This window comes from Nothobranchius furzeri, chromosome 4, assembly GCF_043380555.1.
Source record: "Nothobranchius furzeri strain GRZ-AD chromosome 4, NfurGRZ-RIMD1, whole genome shotgun sequence".
Lineage (NCBI taxonomy): Eukaryota > Metazoa > Chordata > Actinopteri > Cyprinodontiformes > Nothobranchiidae > Nothobranchius > Nothobranchius furzeri.
The window spans coordinates 62133870-62159065 of NC_091744.1; the positions used below are offsets into that span (position 1 = coordinate 62133870).

At 44.1% G+C, this 25196-nt stretch overlaps 1 protein-coding gene across 2 annotated transcripts; it reads left to right on the plus strand.

The window, feature by feature from the left end:
* Nucleotides 1-2794: 2794 nt before the first annotated feature.
* On the plus strand, nt 2795-24741 carry LOC107388592 (filamin-C). Of its 2 annotated transcripts, XM_015964156.3 has the most exons (47): nt 2795-3467; nt 5293-5541; nt 7628-7725; nt 8741-8891; nt 9169-9287; nt 9377-9454; nt 9549-9711; nt 10379-10579; nt 10745-10861; nt 11453-11590; nt 11776-11902; nt 12140-12276; nt 12388-12581; nt 12650-12763; nt 12875-13018; nt 13159-13282; nt 13561-13721; nt 13799-13889; nt 13990-14159; nt 14250-14367; nt 14450-14712; nt 14807-15404; nt 15564-15737; nt 16470-16632; nt 16750-17078; nt 17159-17282; nt 17472-17628; nt 17719-17908; nt 18004-18027; nt 18149-18390; nt 18473-18572; nt 18814-18954; nt 19079-19207; nt 19304-19477; nt 19587-19751; nt 19906-20109; nt 20191-20343; nt 20429-20551; nt 20668-20919; nt 21005-21274; nt 21569-21706; nt 21858-21973; nt 22764-22896; nt 23000-23176; nt 23266-23484; nt 23793-24014; nt 24098-24741. In XM_015964156.3, exons 1-47 carry the CDS (start codon nt 3095-3097, stop codon nt 24283-24285), a joined length of 8235 nt encoding a protein of 2744 aa, XP_015819642.1. In that variant the 5' UTR covers nt 2795-3094; the 3' UTR covers nt 24286-24741. The 2 variants fall into 2 exon arrangements, with proteins under 2 accessions (XP_015819642.1, XP_015819643.1); XM_015964157.3 differs by lacking the exon at nt 10745-10861.
* Nucleotides 24742-25196: the final 455 nt, after the last annotated feature.

Below are 25196 nucleotides of genomic sequence, written 5' to 3' on the forward strand. Positions count from 1 at the left end.
AACCTGAGTCAGCACCAGTCTCATCAAAGCTGGGGTTCTGTCGCCGTACTTTTGGTCTAAAAACGTCCTTATGTCCATCTTCACTCATGCGTTTCAGGCAGAGACTGTAGAAGAAGCCGGCTGCTGAAGGGCTTCTTCAGTGGTGGAGGCTCAGGCAGGCTGTATACAAACTACTGCCAGCTGCTCCCTCTCTGTTGGACTTTGGTATTGCATGTTACTTCCACATTTTAGATCCGGGGCTTTTCATAAAACATTTGGGGCTTGAGCCCAAGAAGCCGGGCCTAACCCCGCCCCTGCTATTAACAGTGGTGGTGGTTTGCTGGTACCTCCTGCAGGACAGAGCACCGCTGACCTCCTCCACACACATCTTCCTCAGGCTCATCCTCCAGGCCCAGAACTTCACCAGCACAGAGGCAGATGTGCAGCACAGTGCATGCTGACCTGTAATAGATTAAAAAAAGAGTTTTTTAATTGAAAAATGTTAAACAAACCTATAACCTGCAGTTAATTGGTTCTGTTCAGTTTAAAGAAAAGCAGCAGGGAATAGTTAAATAAAAACTACAGATAATTTACATTTTTAAAACAGATCTAATCATTATTAGGCTTAAGTTGAATAAATAAATGCACATTGAAAACACTTCAATGCTATTTTATTTAAAAGCCTGTTTTTTAAAACATTTTACCCCATTTGATGCAAAATAAGAAGTTCTAAGGTCCAATTTACATTAGAAAACATCCTACTGCATTTAACATTTATAATGCATTTGGTTTATATTAATTACCTACAAAATAATACTCTGTAGTAATGTGTTGTGTATGTTTAACAAGTTCATTCTGTAGCTTAAAACATACATGAAGCCATCTAAAGTTAACATGTAAGTCCTGAAAACTTCTAAAATAAACAAAATTACTTTACTGAAAAGGGTTGTGAACAAACGCTGCTGATGGATGTGAAGCTGCTGTAGCTCCTAAATATTCCTGCTTGATTTTCGCTAGCTTTAGCATTTTTCCTTTGCGTGTAGCTGCTGCCACGGCTGTGATGGGACCTACGGGCCACCTAAGAGGTGAAGGCTAGACTGTCCGAATTCAGAGCCGCTGGGTCCCGGTCTTAGAGGTCGAGCAAGGACCCGGCTTTGCTAGACTGGCGAGGACCCGTACTCATAAGCATCCTGCCAGTGGATTCAGACACACCCTTTATCCAATGATTACACCTTGACATTCAAACACAAAACAAAAGTATTATTTACACGCCCTTTGATTGTGGACAGTGGGTAATAACAAGTGTAGATGTGACTTTGAATCAGCTCAGACATTTTGATCATTTAACTAAAACACAACTATAGCATTCCTTTAGCAAACTTGAACAATATCTTACATTTTTGTTTTTTGTAACAAAAGTAAAAAATAAGGTAAAAGGACAGTACATTATACTATAAAATCTGATTAGTTACCCCTACTTTGAAAATCAGTATGCAAACTGACTGCACCTAAAATAAATATTAATAATTTGTGTTGGAGCCTCTAATGCATGCAGAGTAAAATGCAAGTTACTATAGTTAAGACAAACTAGTACAAAGCACGTGTGTGCGTGTGTGTGTTTCCTGACTAGAATGTGTTGTACCAAATGGTTGAACTGAACTTCAAAAGGCCGTAATAGTCTTATTCCTGTCAGTAGGCCGTCCTGTAACTGCATTTGATGTTTGTAAAAGCAAGATGAACATTTCAGCCCAAAGCCAGGACTCCTTTTGAAAAGCCTATTAGTACATTTACAGGAACTTTACACTAAAATTGGCTCATGAACGGAGAACGTGGCTTGAATAAAGCTGCTAAAAATAGTTGGAAAGAGCAGCCTAAGTTTTAATGTGGATGATGAGTCTGGGGCCCCCTGCTGAGATCTGACTGAATACCCTGAGAGAGCCTTCTGCTTGTGTCACCATTATTCTTACCTCCCATTTCTTCATCAAGGCTGTCAGCTGGTGTCAATGAGTGCTGAGTCACAACATGACATACTCTGAACCTGCAGCAAACACAATGTTTACTGACTCTTCAAAAGAAACTGTTTCCTGAGCTGGTACTCATGTCAGTCACCGGTCAGAGCCTGAAGATGACACCTTTTCACTTTCATTACCTCGTTTCTTGTTTTTAGCCAAAAGAGAACATCTATTCTGTTGTGATAGCATCTGAGCTTAAACGTTAATACAGATTTAAAACATCATCTCATTGGCCTCCAAGGAGCAAACTGACCTATGATTGTCTACTCAGAAATGCATTTCACACAGCGATGGTAGCTGACTATCAAACACACGTCAGGTTCACTCAGTGACCTCATCTTTTGAAACGTTTTGGACTTTGGTGACAGATTTTAAAGTTTAAATCTCACATTTATCCATTTTTTTACTCTGTAACATGACAACCTAGTGAACCAGAGGGACTCACTGCTCTATTTCTTTTCTTAGACCAGTTGATCATCCACTTGGACCCTCTATGCATGACACACATTCACAACAATCAGTCAGTCTCCCCTCTCCCCCTCGTCCTCCTCCCACCTCAGTCACCCAAAAAGGAGCTTCTAAAAATAAAGGTGCATGCCACAACTGTTGCGCTGCTCGAGCTCCGACCAATCAGTGCTCCATTCTTCCTGTAAACTGAGCTGGTCTCCCGTTATCCGTAGGGAATAACAAATAGACTATGATCACAGACTCTGGGTGACGTGGCCCGCGGGAGGTGTGTGTGTGTGTGTGTGTGTGTGGGGGGGGGGTTCCTATATAAGCCCATCTCTTCCCCCTCTCTCTGTATACAACAGTTTTCTCCTACACCACCACTCCAGCTCACGGAAATACCCTTTAAAAAGAAAACTTTAGGATCCAGTTAAAGGAAACAGGCCACCAACTGCCTAACGGATAATCTAATCCATCACTGTCCAACACCAGTGGTCTCATCGCAAGTAGGCCTGAAGAATCTCTAAGCTTCTTCTCAAACTTGTCCAGGTTTGAACTTCTCCTCTGCAAGCAAACGGGCATCACCACCAAGCTGCTAAAAGTTTTCCGCACATATCCCAACACCCAGGTGTCACCGAGCTATAAAAGTAGTCGTCATGAGCAATAACTACAGCAATGAGCAGCTGCCTCCGCAGTACTACCAGGCCACGGACTTCGGGGAAGAAGAGGACGACGAGATGCCAGCCACAGAGAAGGATCTAGCTGAAGATGCGCCGTGGAAGAAGATCCAGCAGAACACCTTCACCAGGTGGTGCAATGAGCACCTCAAGTGCGTGAACAAGACCATCACCGACCTGCAGAAGGATTTTAGCGATGGACTAAAGCTCATCTCGCTCCTGGAGGTGCTGAGTCACAAGAAGATGTACAGAAAGCACCATATCAGGCCCAACTTCCGGCAGATGAAGCTGGAGAATGTTTCTGTGGCTCTGGAGTTTCTGGACAGGGAGCACATCAAACTGGTCTCAATAGGTAAGATGTTAAACTTTAAACCTCAGCTTAATGAAAAAAGTATAAATGGTGTAGTAGGTAAGAACTGTATTTGCACAATCACACACATTTTCCATATCAGAGTGTTGAGTTGAGGTCAACAGCTTACTGGAAAGTTCCTGCTGATATATCATTGAGGTCATTATGATGGCTCAAGGCCAATGAATGATGGTCCTACTGACTCCTGGTGATGCCTCAGTGCTGGGAATTCTCTAATGAGACTAAAACAAGTTATACACATTTGCCTTTGGCATGTCAAGGGCCTAAAAGACTCAGTGTGGCTTCTGTTTGGTGTGAAAGAACTGGGATTTGGGGATACGGCTGTGTCCAGATGCGTAAGGTCATTTATCACATCCATGAAGTCACAACACACAAACATGGCAAATGGAATATTGTTTGAAATTTCATGTAGTTCAGAAGCTGGCAGAATCACATGAAAGGCCTTGATCTTCCATAATGAGTTCCAGCTTTATTAAACACCCAGCAGTTCATGTAGGAAGCAGATATTAAACTTTGACAGAGTTTTTTCTCTGTCGTAGCATCTAATGATCCTGTTACACACTCGAGTGAAATTCCTGGCAGGGCTGAGGTTTTGGTCGTTGGACTGTGAAGGCCACTGCGTGTCCTCACCCTTGGAAAACGCTCTCTGCATGTTTGTTGGTGTGTACTTGCTGACTTTGGGGGGACACTAAATGGTAAAATCCAATCTCAAGCAATCCTGCTGATCACTGAAGGGCATTGGTCACAATCACAGATTAGACCTCATCGGCTGTTTGTCCTTTAATGAGTGTAGGCCTTAAAGTGTCTGACACAGTTGTCCCAGCTCTGCAGCCTCATGCTGGGTCAATTTGCTTTGACAGAAACCAGATTGTGAAAGCCTTTTGCCTTCTGTGGTACCGTTTTTCCTTGTGTGGGTTGAGGAAGCCCCCGGAAGATAATGTCTTGTTGCAGCCGGGATGCCAAAAAGAATCACGTGTCACAGTGTGTAACTGGATACCATTTGATGGATGTCTCTTTGACCAGTCAGTTACCCTTAAAGCTGGACAGACGTTGCACCACCTGCCTCTGCCAGTCAAGCTGTGACAAATCAAACATAGATAGGCGAGCTGATCTCCGAAAGTCCAATAGTTCACAGTAAAAAAAAAAATCCTATAATAATAAAAATAAAAAAACTGACATCAAATTAACCAAAATTTACTGAAGTAAAACCTACTAAATTTGCCACCAAAGCAATCAAATTTGAACAATTGTTCATTTAAATGGCTGCATTTTAAAGTTCGAGTAATAACCTCATTTAACCAACTTATCCAAAGAGAGAAATTCAGGAAACGAGCGGCGTGCTAACTGCCTGTGTATCTAATCCACACCTGTTTGATTTATGGTGCTCCAGTGCTACAAATTTAGGAGGTAATTGAAATCCAAGTGGCATTTATGCATAGAGGGATCTGTTTCCACATAGCCTCAGCTGTCACTGTCTTCAGAGGACCGTTGTGACTGGATGACAGATTGTCAGAGGTCTTCAGTCAGACAGCTGTCTGAGAGAAAAGGGACTCCAGGGGAAGCACTGAGGAGCTTTACATTCCTCCCTTCTCAGCAGCCAGTCATCATTTTTTGTCACATGAGTATAGCTCGTAAAAACTCAACAAGTCAAAAAATTATATTTCATAACCATTTTTGAGAACAATATAAATCCAGATCTACGTATATTCAGAAAAATACTGTTGTATTGTATATGTAGTCAAATCTATTTGGGTTGGATCATGTGACTACACTCTCTTATACTGTTTTTTCTATTATCTGACAACAGACAGCAAAGCCATTGTTGATGGGAATCTAAAGCTGATCCTTGGGCTCATATGGACGCTCATCCTGCACTATTCCATCTCAATGCCTATGTGGGATGACGAAGACGATGAGGAGACAAAAAAGCTGACTCCCAAACAACGTCTGCTGGGCTGGATTCAGAACAAGGTGCCCCAGTTGCCCATCAACAATTTTAACCGTGACTGGCGGGATGGGAAAGCCCTGGGAGCTCTGGTCGACAACTGCGCCCCTGGTAAGGAGCTTATGGGGAAGTTAGCTTGCTGTAGGGGCTGGATAATGGAAGTGCTGAGTCAGAATATATGTGGTGGAGTTTTCCTGGATGGGGTTAGCAATTATAATAGAAGATATAACAATAAGATATGAAACAAATTATTTACTCTGTTTTGTCCTGAAGCTGTTTTCAAACAAAAAAATTAGCTAGAAATTATTTAAAAGGGAACTAGGCTGTTTGACTTGCTTTAAGCACCCCAGTGTCTGTCTAGTGAAAGCAAAACTCTCTCAAAAATCTCCTTACTGTGCGTTCGTCTTTTTAATACCTTAATCTGGCGATGTCTCCCAGCCTTCCTTAGTGTCTACAGGAGTGAATCATCACTAAATTAACAAATCAGCTGTGCCCATGATCTAAAACATGCAGAAAATGTGCTGGAAACAGTCTGCAGTGGCAGGTATGCCACTCTGAAGTTGCAAGTGCGGTAGTTTGGCCACAAGGGCGATAGGGGCTGGGTGGTCGGTCATTAACCCTGTAAAGGGCAGTTTAACACATATTGACTCAAGAAAATGATGTAAAAATATGAAAGAGTTACAAAGTATCCCTTTGAAGTCACTAAACTATACAATCATAACCCACCTATTATTACACATTTTAAACAATACAAACAAACAGAAAGAAAGAAAGAAAGAAAGAAAGAAAGAAAGAAAGAAAGAAAGAAGAAAGAAAGAAAGAAAGAAAGAAAGAAAGAAACAAAGAAACAAAGAAAGAAAGAAACAAAGAAAGAAAGAAAGAAAGAAAGAAAGACAGTTTTGTACCACCAAAACTACATAGAGCTCAGTTAACTCACATTTTGGAGATATTGTTTAAAATTTGAATCAAACTGGAAACCAACTGGCTCTTGGTGGTCGATCTCAAACTTCTAATTTAAAATTACTGAAAAATCCAACCAAATTTTTAACTAATATGATCTCTGTAATCAAAGCAAATCTTTTCAGCTTGTTTGGAAAAAAAAGTTATTTTATTTATGATTCTGAAGACGTCCCCTCCAGCTGTCCCACAATGACGAAAGCGTTTGCTCACAGTGATGCTGGCCCTACGTCCAAGCCTGGTTTTAGTGTTTATAGCCTAGCTGCCACAGAACACCCCCAAATTTGGACACCATTCCTCCTCCCTCTATCAAGGGGGATGCTTGGCCTTGCAACAAATCTGTCCCAGGGAGGTGCCTGAGCCGCAGATCCAAAGACAAGGCCAGCATTTGAGTTACAGCCAGCAGAGGCTTCTGCTTCCAACAATGAACTATAGAGAGTCCTCTCCTGAGTTTACCTCACAGACTGAAAGGTGGGAGAGTAGCAAATGTGGAACACCATGTTTAACTGGGTTTCTGTGAGCCATCGATCTGAGGAGACGCATCATTTAAACACTGTGCAGCTATAATGACCATACAAGGCTTCCTTTGTCTCATCTGTTGTTCCTGAACAAGCGGAGCAAAAGAAGCTTTGATCTGGGAACACAAAGACTGATTAAAATTACAAATGTGTGAAACCACTTCTGCTCTTAGACAAAAAAGAAACAGTCTGGGTGGGCAACAATAATTTTCTCAAACTTCTGTTATTTGTTTAGTGCAGTTATAGCCCATATTACACACACCAGAGGGCATGCAGAGCTTTGTTCTGCACCATCACTGCACACTGCTTTGATTTAGATCCATGCAAATTCGTCTCTCTTCATTTCTGTGTCTATATTAATTAGATAATGTTATTCTGTGGTGTGCTTGCTTGGGCCTTTTGAGAGAGTAGCCACTCCATTGCCAACGCTAATCCAATTTAGGCATTAGCAGCTCACAGCCTGAGAGGCTCAGCCACAGTGAAAGCACCACAGAGTCAGTCGAAGCTGCCTCTTGTGAGTAGTCGAGAGAGTCGTTCATTGTCACATACACAGAATTTGTGGGAGCCGAGCGATGTGGGTAAGGTCATGGGATTTTGTATTCAGAAGCACTTCAGCGATAGCAGTGACAGTCTAAGTGGTCTTATTATAGTCGCTGCTGTCTGGTCATGCCTACTTCAGCCACTGCACAGTTGTGTCATTGCCCTCTTGGTTTTTCCGTTAGGACTGTGTCCCGACTGGGCAGAGTGGGACCCAAATCTGCCTGTGGAGAATGCCAGAGAAGCTATGCAACAGGCTGATGATTGGCTGGGTGTGCCTCAGGTAAGAAACGTGGCAAAATCGGAATCTAAATGTTCTCAGCAGTTTCTTTATAGATTTTCCGGGTCATTTTCAGATAGTTAGAAACCGAAACAAACAAAAATAAATAAATCTTTAATTAAGCACAAATCAGCTCTGAATGAGCAAAAGCAAACATGCTTCACTTCATGCACCTCTGAGACAACATTTAATCAAATAAATATATAAAAAGCCTCTGGTATGTATGAAATAGAGACCTGTTTACCCAAGACATCCTCCTGGAGGGAGAGTTTGAATTTTTATTACCCAGCTCATCTTTTGAATTACCATCTACTTTAGCTGTAGCTCTCAGTAAGAGCTGGAGTTCTTTTTGGTGAGAGTTGTGATTCTGCAGGCAAATGTGATTTATTCATTCCTTTCATATTAGCACGCACAACTTGTAAAAGTACCAGAATACCAATGCAAACATCTTGGACATATGCACAGCTCCTGGTCCCATATGAGCCTCTGCATTGCAATGTGCATCATGCAGGTTGTTTACCTGTTCAAGACACACTGTTATCTTTTTTCAGTGAGGCTTAACATTAGTGAGATAACCGAAAGTGCATGTCACGGCTCTGCAGGCCTTTAAAGGGGGAGGTTGGATGCCGATGTGGTGTTTTAAAAGTGGATGTGGGAGAGTTCTGGCTCAGGATGAAATCCCCCCCACCCTCCATGGTGGCTCAACCCTGCTGTCCTGAGGTTAAATATAACCATTGTGAAGCATGACTTTGTGCCACTGTGTGACAGACGGACAAACAAGTGCTGTAAGGGAGACAGAAGTCATGGGTGGAGAGAATAAATTCATCTAATCCTTCTTTAATCCCATTCCCATTATTAATCATAAGGGAAAGTTGCCAAAAAATAGTCATGCAACCCGTTGTTGAAAATGACTGAAGTAAGATTAAATGAAGCAACTTTTAAAAAATGGAATTCATTTTATTGCATTTTTTGCTGCTGGAATGGTGTAATTACCACTTTAACATGTTTTGTGCTTCAGGTGATTGCCCCTGAGGAAATCGTGGACCCAGATGTGGATGAGCACTCAGTCATGACGTACTTGTCCCAGTTCCCCAAGGCGAAGCTGAAACCTGGGGCCCCTCTCAGACCAAAACAGCTGTTTCCAGACAAGGTCAAAGCCTACGGACCGGGTAAGGCGGCTCAACAGTGGTGCCGACAGCTGTTACAAACAAAAAGCAATCATTAGATAATAGTTACAAACGTTAAAGCAAAATATATCTATTTAAGGAAACATTTTAATGTTCGTATTCCACGTAGTAGACTCTGCTCCGGCTTTATAAATTTGTTAAATTACAGCCTTTTATTGGTTTAGTGACTGTATTCATTTCAATGAAGATTTACGCGGCAGGCTGGTGCATTACCACTAAAACTAGAAAGTAAACCACATCATCATGTTCTGCATCACAGGTATTGAATCTCATGGCAACAAAGTTCTGCAGCCAGCCATCTTCACGGTGGATACTCTAGAAGCCGGCAGCGGCGAAGTCCTGGTGTTCGTGGAGGATCCTGAAGGTCACAAAGAGGAGGCAAGTCATTAATGGGGCCTTCGATTTCTTCTTCACAGGGATTTGCACAGTCTCATGTCTAAATGAACACTCTTCTGCTTATTGCCCAGGCTAAAGTTAAACCCAACAAGGACAAAAACAAAACCTACACTGTCACTTATGTTCCAAAGGTTGAGGGCGTCCACAAGGTAAAACAAACAAACAACCACGATGAATAACATAAACTCTTGGTTTAAAACCCAATTTTTTTTATCTTATATTTTATTTTTATGTCAACTTTAGGTGAAGGTGCTGTTTGCAGGTCAGGACACTGATAAGAGCCCCTACACTGTCAACGTGGCAAAGGTGATGGGTGACCCGAGTAAAGTTCACGCTAGGGGACCGGGTCTGGATCCAACAGGCAACATAGCCAACAAACCCACCTACTTTGACATCTATACAGCTGGTGAGTTGGGATGAAACTTCAGCCACTTTGTTGATCAAAGAGGTTTTCCTATTTCAAAATAAACAAAATTATCTTAGTAGCCCTCACATGGTGTCATAGACTCCAAACATTTAAGGAATGCTCGTTGATATAGGCTTATTTTATCGACATCAGACACACCAAATAGTTTGACTCCTAATTTCCATACCGATATATCCCTCTCATAAAAAAACAGAAAAGCTAAAACATTTTAGGTTACTAATACCACATTTTTCCGATTGTGCATGCTTAAATATAAACCTTTTCTGACAGCTACTTCTTGTTTTTGTTCTAGTATATTGTTAGCTGTTTAGCTACATGTAGCTACGTGCTGTGAGGACAACATACGCTCACTGCACAGGGCAAATTCCTACTTCACAAGTTGTGTCACATGAACTAAAATATCAAAACTTTACCACAGATCTGTCAACTTTTTACATTTCAGGAGAGGAGAAGTAGTTGAAGAGTTTGATATATAACACATGTATGGTGTATAAACGCTGTACCATTAAAATTAAAACCGATATTTTACCATACATTTTGGTGCTGATATCAGCCTATATTAATGGTAGACCGATGATATCAAATATCCATAGACTTATTACAAGTCTGATGCTTAAGAATGAACTTGATTCTGTATTTTGTTCAGGTGCTGGTCATGGTGACATCAGTGTGGTCATCATTGATCCTCAGGGCAAAAAAGACACAGTGGAGCTCATCCTGGAGAATAAGGGTGACAGTGTCTTCCGCTGCACCTACTGTCCTGTGCAGGAAGGCCCTCACAAAATCCACATCCTGTTTGCAGGCCAGGAGATCCCCAAGAGTCCTTACACTGTCAACATTGCAGAGGGTGAGCCATCTGTCTGTGTTGTAAATAACTGTCAGACAAATCTGATTTCCTAGCGTGCTGTTAGTGTCGGGGTGATCTATCCATCACAATCTACAGCCATCTTTATTTTGCCTAGGAACAGCCACCGCTTTCCACTCCATAACCACCCCTATCTGTCATTTCTAGCTCCAGCAGTTGCTCCTCCCACGGGAGCGCCACTGCAAATAGCTCCTCAGTCAGTGCTCACCCCTCCGGGAGTGAAGGGTGGCAAGGGGGCTCCCCCACCAAAACCTGGCCGTCCAAGTTAGTACATATCTGTTAGGAGGAGCTTGTTGGATCATTCCAGTGCCTATCCTTCCTGTGCCAGACCTCTGCACATGCTCCTGTTTGCTTTAAGTTGACGTTCTGGTGGTTAAAATGCCGTGCTTGGTCGCCTGCTCCGCTCTTTTTTACTGCTCGATGGTTTAGTTGTGCTCAGTGAGAGACGAGATGTGATGTGTACATATAGACTGTTCCAGTTTGCTTTCCTGTCAGTTTGTGTTTCTTTTTATCCTTTCTGTTGAATATCTTTGCTTGTGCTCTTTGACACGTTTGTTTTTCATGAAGTTTAAATTTGCATCAGCCAGCACTTAGTTTAAAGCCTGCCCTCAACATTTTCTGACTGACTGAAATGTTGTCGGACGTGCCCTTGTTGCACTGCACTGTGAATTGTTCAGCGTTGTGTATCTGCAGTATGTTCTTCTAAAAGGATTATCTGCAGGTTCTGTCTGGAGTCCTTTGTGAAGTGGATTTAGTTACTAACTTTTCTGTAAAGTTCTGGCTACTCTCTTCTTTTTCATTTCTTTATTTTTGCTCTTTGAAATCAATTTCTCTTTCATACTTTTTTTCTTGTAGCCATAAACCCAAATGCTTGCAGAGCTACTGGCAGAGGGCTACAGCCTAAAGGCGTGAGAGTGAAGGAGGTTGCAGACTTCAAAGTTTTCACCAAAGGAGCTGGCAGCGGTGCACTAAACGTCTCCGTCAAAGGACCGAGTGAGTCAGACAGCTCTCTCTCTCCTCTCTGCATCAGTCCTCGCTCCTTTTTGTACAGTGAAAAATAAAAAGTATTTCCTGTGTTTTAGCTTTTGTGTCAACATGCATTACTTACATATGTATACAAACCAAATAAGCGGGATATGCTGATAAGAATCAGTGCTGACAATATTATTCCTCCTCAGCTGGAGCAGAGGAGCATGTGAAAGTGCAAGATGCAGGAAATGGAGTGTATGAATGTGAATATTACCCACTTAAGGCGGGTAAATACACAGTGAGCATCACCTGGGGAGGCCAGCCAATTCCGCGCAGGTAGGGTCCTCAAATCCCCTCCACAGGGTTCTTGAAATCCTTGCAGGTGCTAGAATTTAATGTGATATTTTATAAGTTTTGGTTATGGCTCAACCTTTTCTCCTATGTAACAAGGAAGTGTAATAATCTTGTTATGAGTGCTTGAAAAAGACTTTTGTGTTGGCAAATGTATAAGAAACCCTGGCTTTAGCTGCTCTTTTTGATATTCATGCCCACTAACATTAATGTGCGTTACAGCCCCTTTGAGGTGGAGGTAGGTGAAGAAGCTGGCGTTCAGAAGGTGAGGGCCTGGGGTCCTGGTCTGAAGACCGGCATGGTGGGAAAATCTGCAGATTTTGTGGTTGAGGCAATCGGCACTGAAGTTGGAACTCTGGGTGAGATTTTTTACAAGAGAAATAAAACAACTGTATTTCTAACCCTTTAACTTCCACACCAGGATAAAGCCTATCAGTTAAAAAGTTAAACGTGATGATTTTGCTCTCCAGGCTTTTCCATCGAAGGCCCATCCCAGGCTAAGATTGAGTGTGACGATAAGGGTGACGGCTCCTGTGATGTGCGCTACTGGCCCACTGAGCCTGGTGACTACGCTGTCCATGTCATCTGTGATGACGAAGACATCAAGGATAGTCCTTTCATGGCTCACATTCTGCCAGCTGTAAATGGTGTCTTCCCTGAGAAAGTAATTTCCAGTTATTTTTGTTTGGAAAAATATTTTTTTTAGCAGCAATCTAAACAGATTTTTCACAGGTAAAAGCCTACGGGCCAGGCTTGCTGCCGACTGGTGTCACTGTAAACAAACCGACTGAATTCACCATTGATGCCCGCATGGCTGGCAAGGGTCATCTCAAGATCTACGCTCAGGTATGAGCTGGACAAGTTTGTAGAGTCTTCATTCTTTATTTATAGGAATAAACCATTTATATTGCATGAAGCTGCACAGAGCAGAACAGAGCAGATTCTGTCTCCACTCAGGACGCTGAGGGTTGCACCATCAACATCAAGATCACTGACAGAGGGGATGGCACGTTTGTGTGTGTGTACACTCCCGTCAAACCCATTAAACACACCATCATCATCACCTGGGGTGAAGTCAACGTGCCAAACAGCCCCTTCAGAGTAAGATACATCAAACGCTGACTCACACACACACGAACAGTCATCTCAATCTGAAGTAATGATACTTAACCAAATGTATAATAATAGGCGTTTCACTTCAGTCAGTTGCTTCTGCTTCAAGCCCTCTGTGAATTCATTAGGTGCTGGTTGGAGAGGGCTCTCATCCCGATAAAGTCAAGGTCTACGGGCCCGGAGTGGAGAAGACTGGGCTCAAAGCTAACGAGCCAACGTACTTCACTGTGGACTGCAGCGAAGCGGGTCAAGGTGAGTCTGCACAAGTAGACAGAGTGAGTGGTTGCAAAAACACTCCTGAGTTCAGTTGGCCAAATAATGTGCTACATCCAGTGAATGTTAAAACACAGAGAGCAGAAAATGAGCATAGCAGGTGGATCTGTGAGTCTGAGCTGCTGCATTGTTAGTTTAAATGCATAATTGTACCTAAAATGTGATGCCTGGGGCAGTGGAGTGACAACTTCAATTTATTCAGGTGATCTACAGTTAAGTAACCTCTCTGAACTGGGCTCATTGTCATGCACCATTAGGAGACATCAGCATCGGAATCAAGTGCGCCCCAGGGGTGGTCGGACCGGCTGAGGCTGACATCGACTTTGACATCATCAAGAATGACAATGACACCTTCACTGTCAAGTACACACCCCCTGGTGCGGGCCGATACACCATCATGGTGCTGTTTGCTGACCAGGTAGGAATGCATTTTACAAATCAAGTGAGTCTGGAACAAACTTTCTTCTATACAATTTTATTCAATGTTTTTTCCAGGAAATTCCAATCAGTCCTTTCAAAGTGAAGGTGGATCCTTCCCATGATGCTGGCAAAGTGAGAGCAGAGGGTCCTGGTCTCAATAAGACAGGTGAGATGTGTTAAGTATCATCAGAGTGTTTTTGTGTGCAACAATGTCCACTGAAAGTGTTTGATTTGGTTACTGATGACGCTATCAAAACTAAATTCAGGTGTGGAGGTGGGTACGCCAACACACTTCACCATCTACACAAAAGGAGCTGGAAAAGCCAAGCCTGAGGTGCGTTTTGCCGCGCCAGGCCCTGGAGAGGCAGTTCGTGACTTTGAGATCATTGATAACCACGATTACTCCTACACCGTCAAGTACACGGCTCTTCAGCAGGTGTGGAGAGTTTGATGAAGAATATTATTAATAACCACACCCTCAAATGAGGAGGGAGTCATTCTTCTTCTGGCGTGCTTTTTTTCTCAGGGCAACATGGCTATTTCTGTGACTCATGGAGGAGATCCCATTCCCAAAAGCCCTTTCCAAATCACAGTAGCACCAGCTCTGGATATTGGAAAGGTGAAGGTGGAAGGGCTGGATACCAGTAAGTAACATTACCACAGGTTATCACACAATTGCACAGGGTATACTGATATTAAAGTTTTCCACTGCACTCTCGCTTGCAGAAGTGGAGGTGGGAAAAGATCAGGAGTTCACAGTGAACACAAAGGGTGCAGGTGGGCAGGGCAACGTAGGTGTGAAGATGACATCCCCCTCTGGTCGACCCATCCCCTGCAAGCTGGAGTCAGACAAAACCAAAGGCACTCACAGTGTGAAGTACATCCCTCCAGAGGAAGGACAGTACAAGGTTGATGTGAGCTATGATGGGAACCCTGTGATGGGTAGTCCCTTTGGGGTTGAAGCAGTCATGCCAGCTGATTCTTCAAAGGTACCAAATCCAATCTTTGACTTCCTGAAAAAAAAAGGATTAAGTATTTCAGTTACTTTTCTGTTGAGGGTTAAAACTGGCTGTATGTTTGTAGGTAAGAGCCTTTGGTCCAGGCCTTAAGGGTGGCATTGTGGGTAAACCAGCTCCATTCACTATTGACACAAAGGGAGCTGGTGCAGGTGGACTTGGCCTGACAGTAGAAGGTCCCTGTGAGGCTAAAATTGAGTGCCATGACAATGGAGATGGGACCTGCTCAGTGTCCTACCTCCCCACTGATGCCGGCGAGTACGCCATCAACATCCTGTTTGCTGAGCAGCACATCCCTGGCTCCCCTTTCAAAGCCAAAGTTCGCCCAGCCTTCGATCCTAGCAAAGTAATGGCCAGTGGGCCGGGCCTGGAGAAGGCCAAGGCAGGTGAACCAGCAACCTTCACCGTGGATTGCACCAGAGCGGGTGACGCTGAGCTCACCATCGAAATTGTGTCCGAAACTGGGGTTAAAGCTGAGGTGCACATCCAGAAAACCTCAGAGGGTACCTTCTCTGTCACCTACATCCCATCCTTCCACGGATCTCACACCATCACCATCAAATATGGTGGACACGCAATTCCCTACTTTCCAAAAGTATTGCAAGTGGAACCCTCCTTGGACACCAGTGGAGTTCATGTCTATGGTCCTGGGGTGGAGCCTAGAGGTAAGCTCAAAATGCATTTCTGTCTCGTGTGAACAACGGTTGTTGAATTACCACTGTCACGCAGAAATCAGCATCAGTAGGGATGTTTGATGGCTCTGAGTTATTAGGCTTATTTGAGTGCTGGGCACCAAATCACCTGAAGTGCTTTTGTGTCTCAAGGGGTCCTCAGGGAAGTCACAACCCACTTCATTGTTGATGCGCGTGCCCTTAACAAGGCTGGTGGCAGTCATGTAAAGGTCCACATAATCAACCCCTCCGGCACCAACACAGACTCCTACATTACCGACAAGGGCGACGGCACTTACAGAGTGGAGTACACTGCCTTTGAGGATGGTAAGAGCACAGAGAAAATGTGAATCAATAATTAATGAAGTTAAACATTTGCTACATCCAATGTGGAGCAAACAAAGGATTTTACGTTAGTGGAGTCAATGTGCATACAGATGGACAAATCATTAACAGGTGCCTGTCTCAGGCATAATTTGGGAATAAAGCAGGAGAGTGGGAAAAGGAAGATGGAGTGAGAGAGGGGTATAAATACAGAATGATGCAGTCGAGCAATGATGTTAGGGGCAGAGAGCAAGCAGGCAGTGAGGCTCTGCTTTATAAATAGTGCGCTCTGGAACAGAAGCTCTTAACCAGGCAGGTATGTGTGCTGAAGACTGCCTGCACACAACGGTACAGCAAAGGAATGACATGGGGTATTAATAGAGACCTATAACACAAAGCAAAGAGATCACAGAGCGCTTCTCCACCAACAGACATGCTCTAATATCATGGCAGTGTGGCTGGGAATATGCTGTATAGGCCTACTGAGAGCACTCTGTCAGAAAAATGTTGTAACAGAATAATGAATAGGGAACAGATGTATCGTCTTGTCTGTTCAGTGAAGCGTCTGTACTCTGGATGGCATCTTTTATAAATAAACAGACGTTTGTCTCCCTAAAAGGGAATTTGACTGGCCCATAATTAAAGGCGAGAGGCATTAGCAGAAAATATTTGCCTTGCTTTGAGGACACAAACAAAATGTAAAACGTTAGTCAAGATGTTTCTGTTTGCATGCAGGAATGCATCTGATTGAGGTGCTGTATGACAGCACGCCTGTTCCTAAAAGCCCCTTCAGAGTGTTTGTGGTGGAGGGTTGTGATCCTACCCGGGTCCGTGCCTTTGGGCCAGGTCTAGAGGGTGGAATAACCAACAAGTCAAACTTTTTCACTGTGGAAACCAGGTACTGCTTCAATCACTCAGAGAAGATATATGTGCAAGGAAGTGTGCAAATATTAAATTTTAACATTATAGAGTTAAAGAATGAATGAATAATTAACAACACTGGCTTCTCTCTCAGAGGTGCTGGTACTGGAGGGCTAGGTCTGACGATTGAAGGAGCCTCAGAGGCAAAAATTTCCTGCAAAGACAACAAAGATGGCAGCTGCAGTGTGGAATATGTTCCCTTCACTCCTGGAGACTACGATGTAAATATTACCTATGGAGGTCAGCCCATCCCTGGGAGTCCTTTCCATGTGCTGGTGAAGGACCCGGTAGACCCCAGCAAGGTGAAATGCTCTGGTCCAGGTCTGGGCGCTGGAGTGAGAGCTCACGTTCCTCAGACTTTCACAGCGGACTGCACCCAGGCTGGGCAGGCCCCGCTGGACGTCAAACTCTATGGACCAACAGGTGGGAATCATCTCTATGAGGAAAAGGACTAACGTATTCACTAATTAGATTGTAAGCCTTTGCTTTATCATAACTTACAGGTAGTGTTGAGCCTGTTGGTGTGAAGAACAATGGGGACGGCACCCACACAGTTCACTATACCCCGGCACAGGACGGCCCCTACACTGTAGCGGTCAAATATGCAGATCAGGAAGTCCCGCACAGGTATAGTTTAATCAAACGTGTGTTAAAATACACATACCTAGTCAGGTCATGTCTTTAGAAATGTCTCCATTAAAACTCTCCCTGAATGGTTTTATGAAAAAGGAGGTGTGCTACAGTCGGTTTTCCATCCTTCTTTTATTTTCTCTCACACTGACTTTGTTAATTACCCTGTATGCTGCGTCTCAACAGTCCATTCAAGGTGATGTCTCAGCCTGGGCACGATGCCAGCAAGGTTCGTGCCAGTGGCCCAGGTCTAGACACCAAAGGTGTGGCTGCCAGCCTGCCTGTAGAGTTTACCATTGATGCTCGTGATGCTGGAGAGGGGCTGCTCACTGTGCAGATTCTGGTGGGTTCAGCACAAAGCAACACTCAGCTAATAATCAGACTCATGAGCCACTTAATATTTAAGTAAATTTAATCTTTTTTTTTTCCATAGGACCCAGAGGGCAAGCCGAAGAATGCGACTATCCAGGATAACAGGGATGGAACCTACACGGTGTCCTATGTCCCTGACTCTACAGGACCCTACACGATCACTATTAAATACGGAGGAGATGAGATTCCCTACTCCCCGTACCGCATCCAGTCCCTGCCCACAGGGGATGCTAGCAAATGCCGCCTCACTGGTAAAAAAACCATTCCATTTCTTTAATTGTTCATGTAAATAAAAAAAAAGATATATATTATAGTTGTTTTAACATTTTTCCCTTCAAATTTCCAGTTTCAATTGGAGGACACGGCGTGTGTGAGTAACAAAGACTTTATCTTTCTGTTTTAACATCACTTCTACTGCACGTGACAAGATCTAGGGATAATTTCATGTCTGATGCCACTTTCTATTCATCTCTTCTCTCTGTTCCTAACAGCAAGTCTCCATAAGCTGCAAACCTCCGAGGATACAGTGATCACTGTGGATGCCAAGGCAGCCGGCAAAGGCAAGGTGACCTGCAAGGTTCTCACCCCACAGGGGATGGAGTTGGACATGGATGTGGTGGAGAATCACGACGGGACCTTTGACATCTACTATACAGCCCCTGAACCCGGGAAATATGTAATTACCATCCGCTTTGGGGGCCAGAACATCCCAAAGAGCCCTTTTCAAGTGATGGTGAGGAAAGTACAATTGAACGATCGCTACAGTTTTGTGGCTGGTGTGCTTTTTCTGAGCGTTTGTCTTATTAAACTGCCAGGCTACAAACGAGCCAGTGGTTCCCCGTGATACCGTGGATCCTCTCTTTCGTCCTGTCAACTTCCTGGTGCCGTTCACCCCACAGCAGGGAGAGATCACAGGTCAGACTAACTCAAATAATAACAAAATGTTAGAACGCATGACTAACAAAGATGAGCGGCAAAACCTGAGGATTCTGACTTCACAACATTTTATCTCAGACCTGTTTTATGTAAACTTTTAAATTCATATAAATGTACATGTTTTATTTCTACAGGTGGTGTTAGTAATCCCAAATAGTTTAGGGACATTCACAAATGCAAACCAAAGCTCAGAACTCATGAGGCTAATGTTTGGCTCTAGGTGAGGTTCGGATGCCTTCTGGTAAAACGGGTCGCCCACACATCACCGACAATAAGGACGGCACCATCACGATCAAGTACCAGCCCACAGAAAGAGGCCTGCATGAGATGGACATCAAATATGATGGAAACCACATTCCAGGTCAGCAGGGCAGAAACAGTTTGCCTCCTCTTTCTTCTGATTTTATGGGTGAAATCCCATAAATGTCAGTCAAAGCTGCATTCGCTCAAGTTTAATGTTTTCAAATGATTTCGTCTCCTCACAGGGAGTCCTCTGCAGTTTTATGTGGACGCTGTGAACAGCGGAGTCGTGACTGCTTACGGTCCAGGTCTGAGTTATGGGACCGTGAACAAAGCTGCTGCTTTCACTGTGGTGACCAAGAACGCAGGAGAAGGTAAACATCACCTACATTTTTAATATTTTAAGGGATGAAACATTTCTGTGCTAAATGGCTGAAAACGGTTGTCTGAGCTTTGCATCCTTCTCCCAGGTGGTCTGTCACTTGCAGTGGAGGGTCCCTCTAAAGCTGAGATCACCTGCAAGGACAACAAAGATGGCACCTGCACAGTGTCCTACTTCCCCACAGCACCAGGAGACTACAGCATCATTGTCAAATTTGACAACAAGCACATTCCTGGCAGCCCCTTTACTGCCAAGATCACAGGTGGGGAAATGCATCCTTTTCCTTTTGGGCAGAATTTCTTCTCCTGATATGTGTTTATATCAGGGAGTTTATTGTAAACCAAAGCATGAACCAGCATTTTTTATGTTAGGGGATGATACCATAACCAGAACATCCCAGCTCAATGTCGGCACTGCTGCCGACGTGTCCCTGAAGATCGCGGAGACTGATCTGAGCTCTCTGACTGCCAGTATCAGAGCTCCATCAGGCAACGAAGAACCCTGCCTGCTCAAGAGGCTCCCCAACAGACATCTTGGTGAGACGTTTCCTCACAACAAACGCTAGATAGCGAGGGAATAGAGCACTGATAAATATCCCATTGATGTTTGATTTATTCTGTTGAGATTTTCAGCTCTTTTTTCAGTCCTTGTTGCTGATTGCGTTTCTTCCGGCCTCTCTTACAATCACAGGCATTTCTTTCACCCCGAAGGAGGTTGGAGAGCATGAAGTGAGTGTGAGGAAAAACGGCATGCATGTAGCAAACAGTCCTTTTAAAATCATGGTTGGCCAGTCTGAGATCGGTGAAGCCAGCAGAGTGAAGGCTTTCGGCAAAGGCCTGGTGGAGGCACACACTTTTGAAATGGCTGAATTTTTTGTGGATACAAGGAACGCTGGTGAGTCTTAAAAATGGTTCTGCGCCATTCTTCATAAGTACTGCCAGGTAAAATATTAAACTGTTTCATTTGTTCCCCTAGGCTATGGTGGACTGGCATTGTCAATTGAGGGTCCAAGCAAAGTAGATATCAACTGTGAGGACATGGAGGATGGAACGTGCAGGGTGACATACTGCCCCACCGAACCAGGAAGTTATACCGTCAATATCAAGTTTGCAGAAAAACACATCCCAGGTCAGAATTTGTTTACTTTAAAATAAATAATGAAAAAATCCTGAAAAAAAGAAGTAAATTTGTGCATTTCTCTGTCTTTGTGAAGGAAGTCCTTTCACAGTGAAGGTGACTGGAGAAGGAAGGATTAAGGAGAGCATTACCAGAAAGAGACAGGCGTCTTCTATTGCCTCAGTGGGCAGCACATGTGGTCTTAACCTCAAGATCCCCGGTGAGTACATCATCCGGTCAGAAACGGTTAGAGTGCAGCGGTCGACTGCTTTAAAATAAACGAGGTTGCTGCAGACATGTATTGGTATTCTCACTGCTTCTTCCTCCTGGCTGCAGGAAACTGGTTCCAGATGGTTTCAGCGCAGGAAAGGCTAACCAGGACATTCACCCGCAGCAGCCACACCTATACCCGCACTGAGCGGACAGAGATCAGCAAGACTCGTGGTGGGGAGACCAAGAGGGAGGTGCGAGTGGAGGAGAGCACCCAGATGGGAGGAGGAGGAGGAAGTCCTTTCAGAGATGTTTTTGGAGACTTTCTGGGCAGAGAGAGCCTCAGCAGCTTCGCTGGCATCACCTCCAGACCGGAGGGTGTGTCCATATCTTTGCTTTTAAGTCATAAAGATAAAAAAAAAGGAACAAGTGTTTAATGTGCTGCTTTGGTCTGACTCACCAGTTGAGAGCGGTTCCCAGGCCATGACAGCACAGGTGACCAGTCCCAGTGGGAAAACGGTGGATGCTGACATTGTGGATGGAGGGAGCAGCACATACAGCGTTCGCTTCATCCCCCAGGAGATCGGACCGCACACTGTGAATGTCAAATACAGAGGACAGCACGTACCTGGAAGCCCCTTCCAGTTTACAGTAGGACCCATGGGGGAAGGTGGAGCACACAAGGTCCGTGCAGGAGGACCTGGCCTTGCAAGAGGCGTGGCTGGAGCGCCGTGTAAGTTCACACTGTGGGGGTCATGTTACTGGGACGAATCCAGTTTGTACAGTGAAGTCAAGTGAATTAGAAACAAATCTAATATAATCCATGTATGGAATTTAAATTTGTTTTTTATACAACAAATCACAATTTAACATGATTAAAAATAATGAAAATGTGATGCATTGTACATTGACACAGTAGTAAAAGTGGCTGGATTAAATACAACATGCACATTTATGAGAATTTTAATTAGATGAAACTTTTTAAGGTGAATCATCCTCTTACTTAGCTTGTTTGGATCATTTACAGCTGAATTTAGCATTTGGACCAGAGAGGCAGGAGCCGGTGGCCTGTCCATTGCAGTAGAAGGCCCCAGCAAGGCTGAAATCTCCTTTGAGGACAGGAAAGATGGTTCTTGTGGCGTCTCCTACATAGTAAAAGAGCCAGGTAGCTTTCTGCCACCTAAAACACAGAATTTTACTCTTTTTGCATGCTTTCCACCTTTTATTCTTCTCCACTCGCTGTTTGGCTTTCCAGCTGTTTTCCGGTGCTTCCTGCAGTTCATTTGATTGTGAAAGTAACACATCTACTTCCCCAGGTGACTACGAGGTGTCAATCAAATTCAACAACGAGCACATCCCTGACAGCCCGTTCATCGTTCCAATTGCTACACTGTCAGATGAGGCCCGCAGGCTCACTGTGACAAGCCTTCAGGTGGGTGCACACACACACACACACACACACACACACACACACACACACACACACACACACACACACACACACACACACACACACACACACACACACACACGCGCGCGCGCACACACGCACACGCGCACACACGCACACAGCTGATAAGAATCACATTAGTTTTTTGCACAACCTCAGAGGCAAAACATGCACATATGCAAAACATCAAGGCTGAATAGCAGATGGCAAGTATGATTAGTTGTAGATATTTCTGTCTAATAGCACTTTGCCCTTGAAGTGTAATTGAATGCCAGTGTTGGAGCTGTATGCATGACTGTAATACAGTGATGCTGGCCAGTGATGAAGGACTGGATTAACTGTCCCTTCCTAATGTGGGGCAACACAAGCTGTGCTGTGTGGGCACTCAGCTAGTTTATGTGATCGTGTTTCACGCCTGACTGGCAGAAAAAAGAAGAGCAGAGACAAAGATACTTGCGACAGCTCCTAACGTCAGCCTCGTCATCGGACAGATGTTGTTTTATTTGCTTTCACTAACTCACTTACCAACAGACGTGGTTTTATTGAAGTGAAAAAGTGCTTCTGAGCACTTCCCAGTGCTAGAAGCAAGGTGAGGAGCCATGGGAGAGCTTTTAAATATCACTCTCTCTGTGTCTGATCGGCTGTAATCTCTGACCTTTTCTGCCTCTCTGTTGCTCAATCTATTCTTCTTCAGAAACGATGAATGGTGCACGTTGTGTCCGTCCAGTTTTAGACACATAATTCAATAATGTTCTTGTTTTTTTCTGGGCAGGAAAAGGATTTGAAAGTAAACCAGGAGGCGTCCTTCATGGTGCAACGCAACGGCGCCCGCGGTGTGGTTGATGCCAAAGTTCACACACCCTCTGGCTCTTGTGAGGAATGCTACGTCTCAGAGCTTGACAGCGGTAAGGCATCGCCTTAGGGTTGCAGCACAAGCAAAGAGGAATGTAACTTAGCCTTTTCCTGCATCTTGCATGAGTGCTGATTCAAATAATCTTTTGTATTCAGATAAGAGCGCGATCCGCTTCATTCCACGTGAGAATGGAGTTCACTCCATAGATGTCAAGTTCAATGGATGCCACATTCCTGGGAGCCCCTTCAATGTGCGAGTAGGCGATCCAGGGCTGATCGGAGACCCGGGGATGGTGACTGCACTTGGTCCTGGGCTGCAGGGAGGAACCACAGGTGGCTATCACATGTAGCTTATGTTTACTTATTTACATACAAGAGACTGATGCTTTCTTTTACAATTTGCATTTTATTCCCTTTTCCAGGCGTACCTTTGGAGTTTGTGGTCAATACTTGTAACGCAGGCTCCGGCACTCTATCGGTGAACATTGACGGTCCTTCTAAAGTTAAGATGGACTGTCGGGAATGCCCTGAGGGCTACAGGATCACCTACACACCAATGGCACCTGGCAACTATCTCATCACCATCAAATACGGCGGGCCGCAGCACATAGTCGGCAGCCCCTTCAAAGCCAGAATCACAGGTCTGTTTGACAGTCATTCTCCCATCTGATCTGTGAATGACAAATGTCTTCATTATGAAACAAATGTTGCGAAGATAAAAAGTTTTGAAACTTACAGATTGTTATATAATCTGTCCTTGTGTGGCTGAGTGTTCCTGTTGGGTTAGAGCTGCACAAAAGTTCACTGCTGTTGCACGCACATTTATCTGTTGCATTAAATGTTAGAATGAAGGAGAACCATCAGCATGGGCAGCAGCTCAATCCAGCGTGACTTAAATAACATTCAGGGCACAATTTTAGGTCATGATCTGGTTTTTCTTCTCCTGCAGGCCCGAGGCTTTCAGGTGGACACAGCCTCCACGAGACCTCCTCTGTCTTGGTTGAAACAGTTACCAAAACCTCCAAAGTGGGTGGTGCCTACAGCTCTTCCTCCTCCACCTCATCAACTAAAATGATGTCGGATGCCAGCAAAGTAGTTTGCCGTGGCGTGGGGCTGTCCAAAGCTTTAGTGGGGCAGAAAAACACGTTTTCTGTTGACTGCAGCAAAGCAGGTGAGACAGTTAATATGAAACTTAAGCATAATTAGATTAAAATTATCAACAAGACGGTTAAAAGCTCTTATCTTTCCATTTAGGCACCAACATGCTGATGGTGGGCGTGCACGGGCCCCAGACTCCCTGTGAGGAGGTGTACGTCAAGCACATGGGAAACAAGCTCTATAACGTCACCTACACCGTCAAGGACAAGGGCAGTTACACCGTCATCGTCAAATGGGGTGATGACAATGTCCCAGGAAGTCCTTACAAAGTTGCTGTACCTTAAACTCCACCAAAAATAATAATAAAAAAACTGCACAAATGCCACCACCCACTCTTCTCCACCTGTCCTTTCTCATCACCTGCAAACATCTTTCAAGCTTCCTTGTTTAGTGGTGCTGCAATTTTCCTCAAAGTTCTCTTTATGGTGTTTGCTTGTGGCTTTACTGATGACTGAATCTCTGTTGTGCCAATGTTTTTTTTATATTAACTTCAGAATTGTGTTTAAACACCCAGCAGTGTTTCTCCTGGGTGTAGCGGTGTGGTTTGAGTGAAGTTGCCTGCCTTTGCTGTTTTCTGGTGTAAACAGATCATCAAATGTCGGCGAGATGCTGGGTAATCAACAGAGTGATGAAGCGTGGTTTTGTATAGTTTCAGTGTGAAAAGAATGGTCTTTTTTGTTATTAACCTTGTTTTGGTAAGTCTTTGCAGCCCTAATAAAGATTTAATTGCTAACTTTTCAGTTGAAAATGATTGGATTTATTTGCCTCCGCACACTGCTGGCATACACTTTTACTCGTTTTACGAGAAGCCGTTTTTCATCGTTTCATCCTGCAGCCTGTTTTCAAACTGCTCTGGTTCTGCCAGGTGAGCAGCTGTCAGGAGATTTTGCAGAAAGAGTTTGTCATCTTGGGGATTCTGTAGGTTCAAACAATACATTTCAGACGCCTGGTCTCTAGTCGCTCCTCATTTACTGATGCTGATGATGACTATCAAATAATTTTTTTTTACCAATAACACATTTCTCGGATGCTTATCTTATCCTCTTATTTGCATCTCATAAAAGTCCAGATGCAATCACAAGATGGCAGCATAGTCAAGCTCACATCTGTAGCTACATTTACCCCCCAACGCACACCTAAAGAAATTCTCCATTGTTCCCAGTGAAGATTAACTACACCATTGTCTCCACGAGGG

What these genes read in the sequence shown, in the direction of transcription:
- LOC107388592 (XM_015964156.3), top strand. Translation starts at nt 3,095, where the DNA reads ATGAGCAATAACTACAGCAATGAGCAGCTGCCTCCGCAGTACTACCAG. An exon ending in CTGAAGGTCACAAAGAGGAG is followed by an intron (nt 9,288 to 9,376) that starts GCAAGTCATTAA and finishes CTTATTGCCCAG; the next exon opens with GCTAAAGTTAAACCCAACAA. An exon ending in CGTCTCAGAGCTTGACAGCG is followed by an intron (nt 22,897 to 22,999) that starts GTAAGGCATCGC and finishes TTTTGTATTCAG; the next exon opens with ATAAGAGCGCGATCCGCTTC.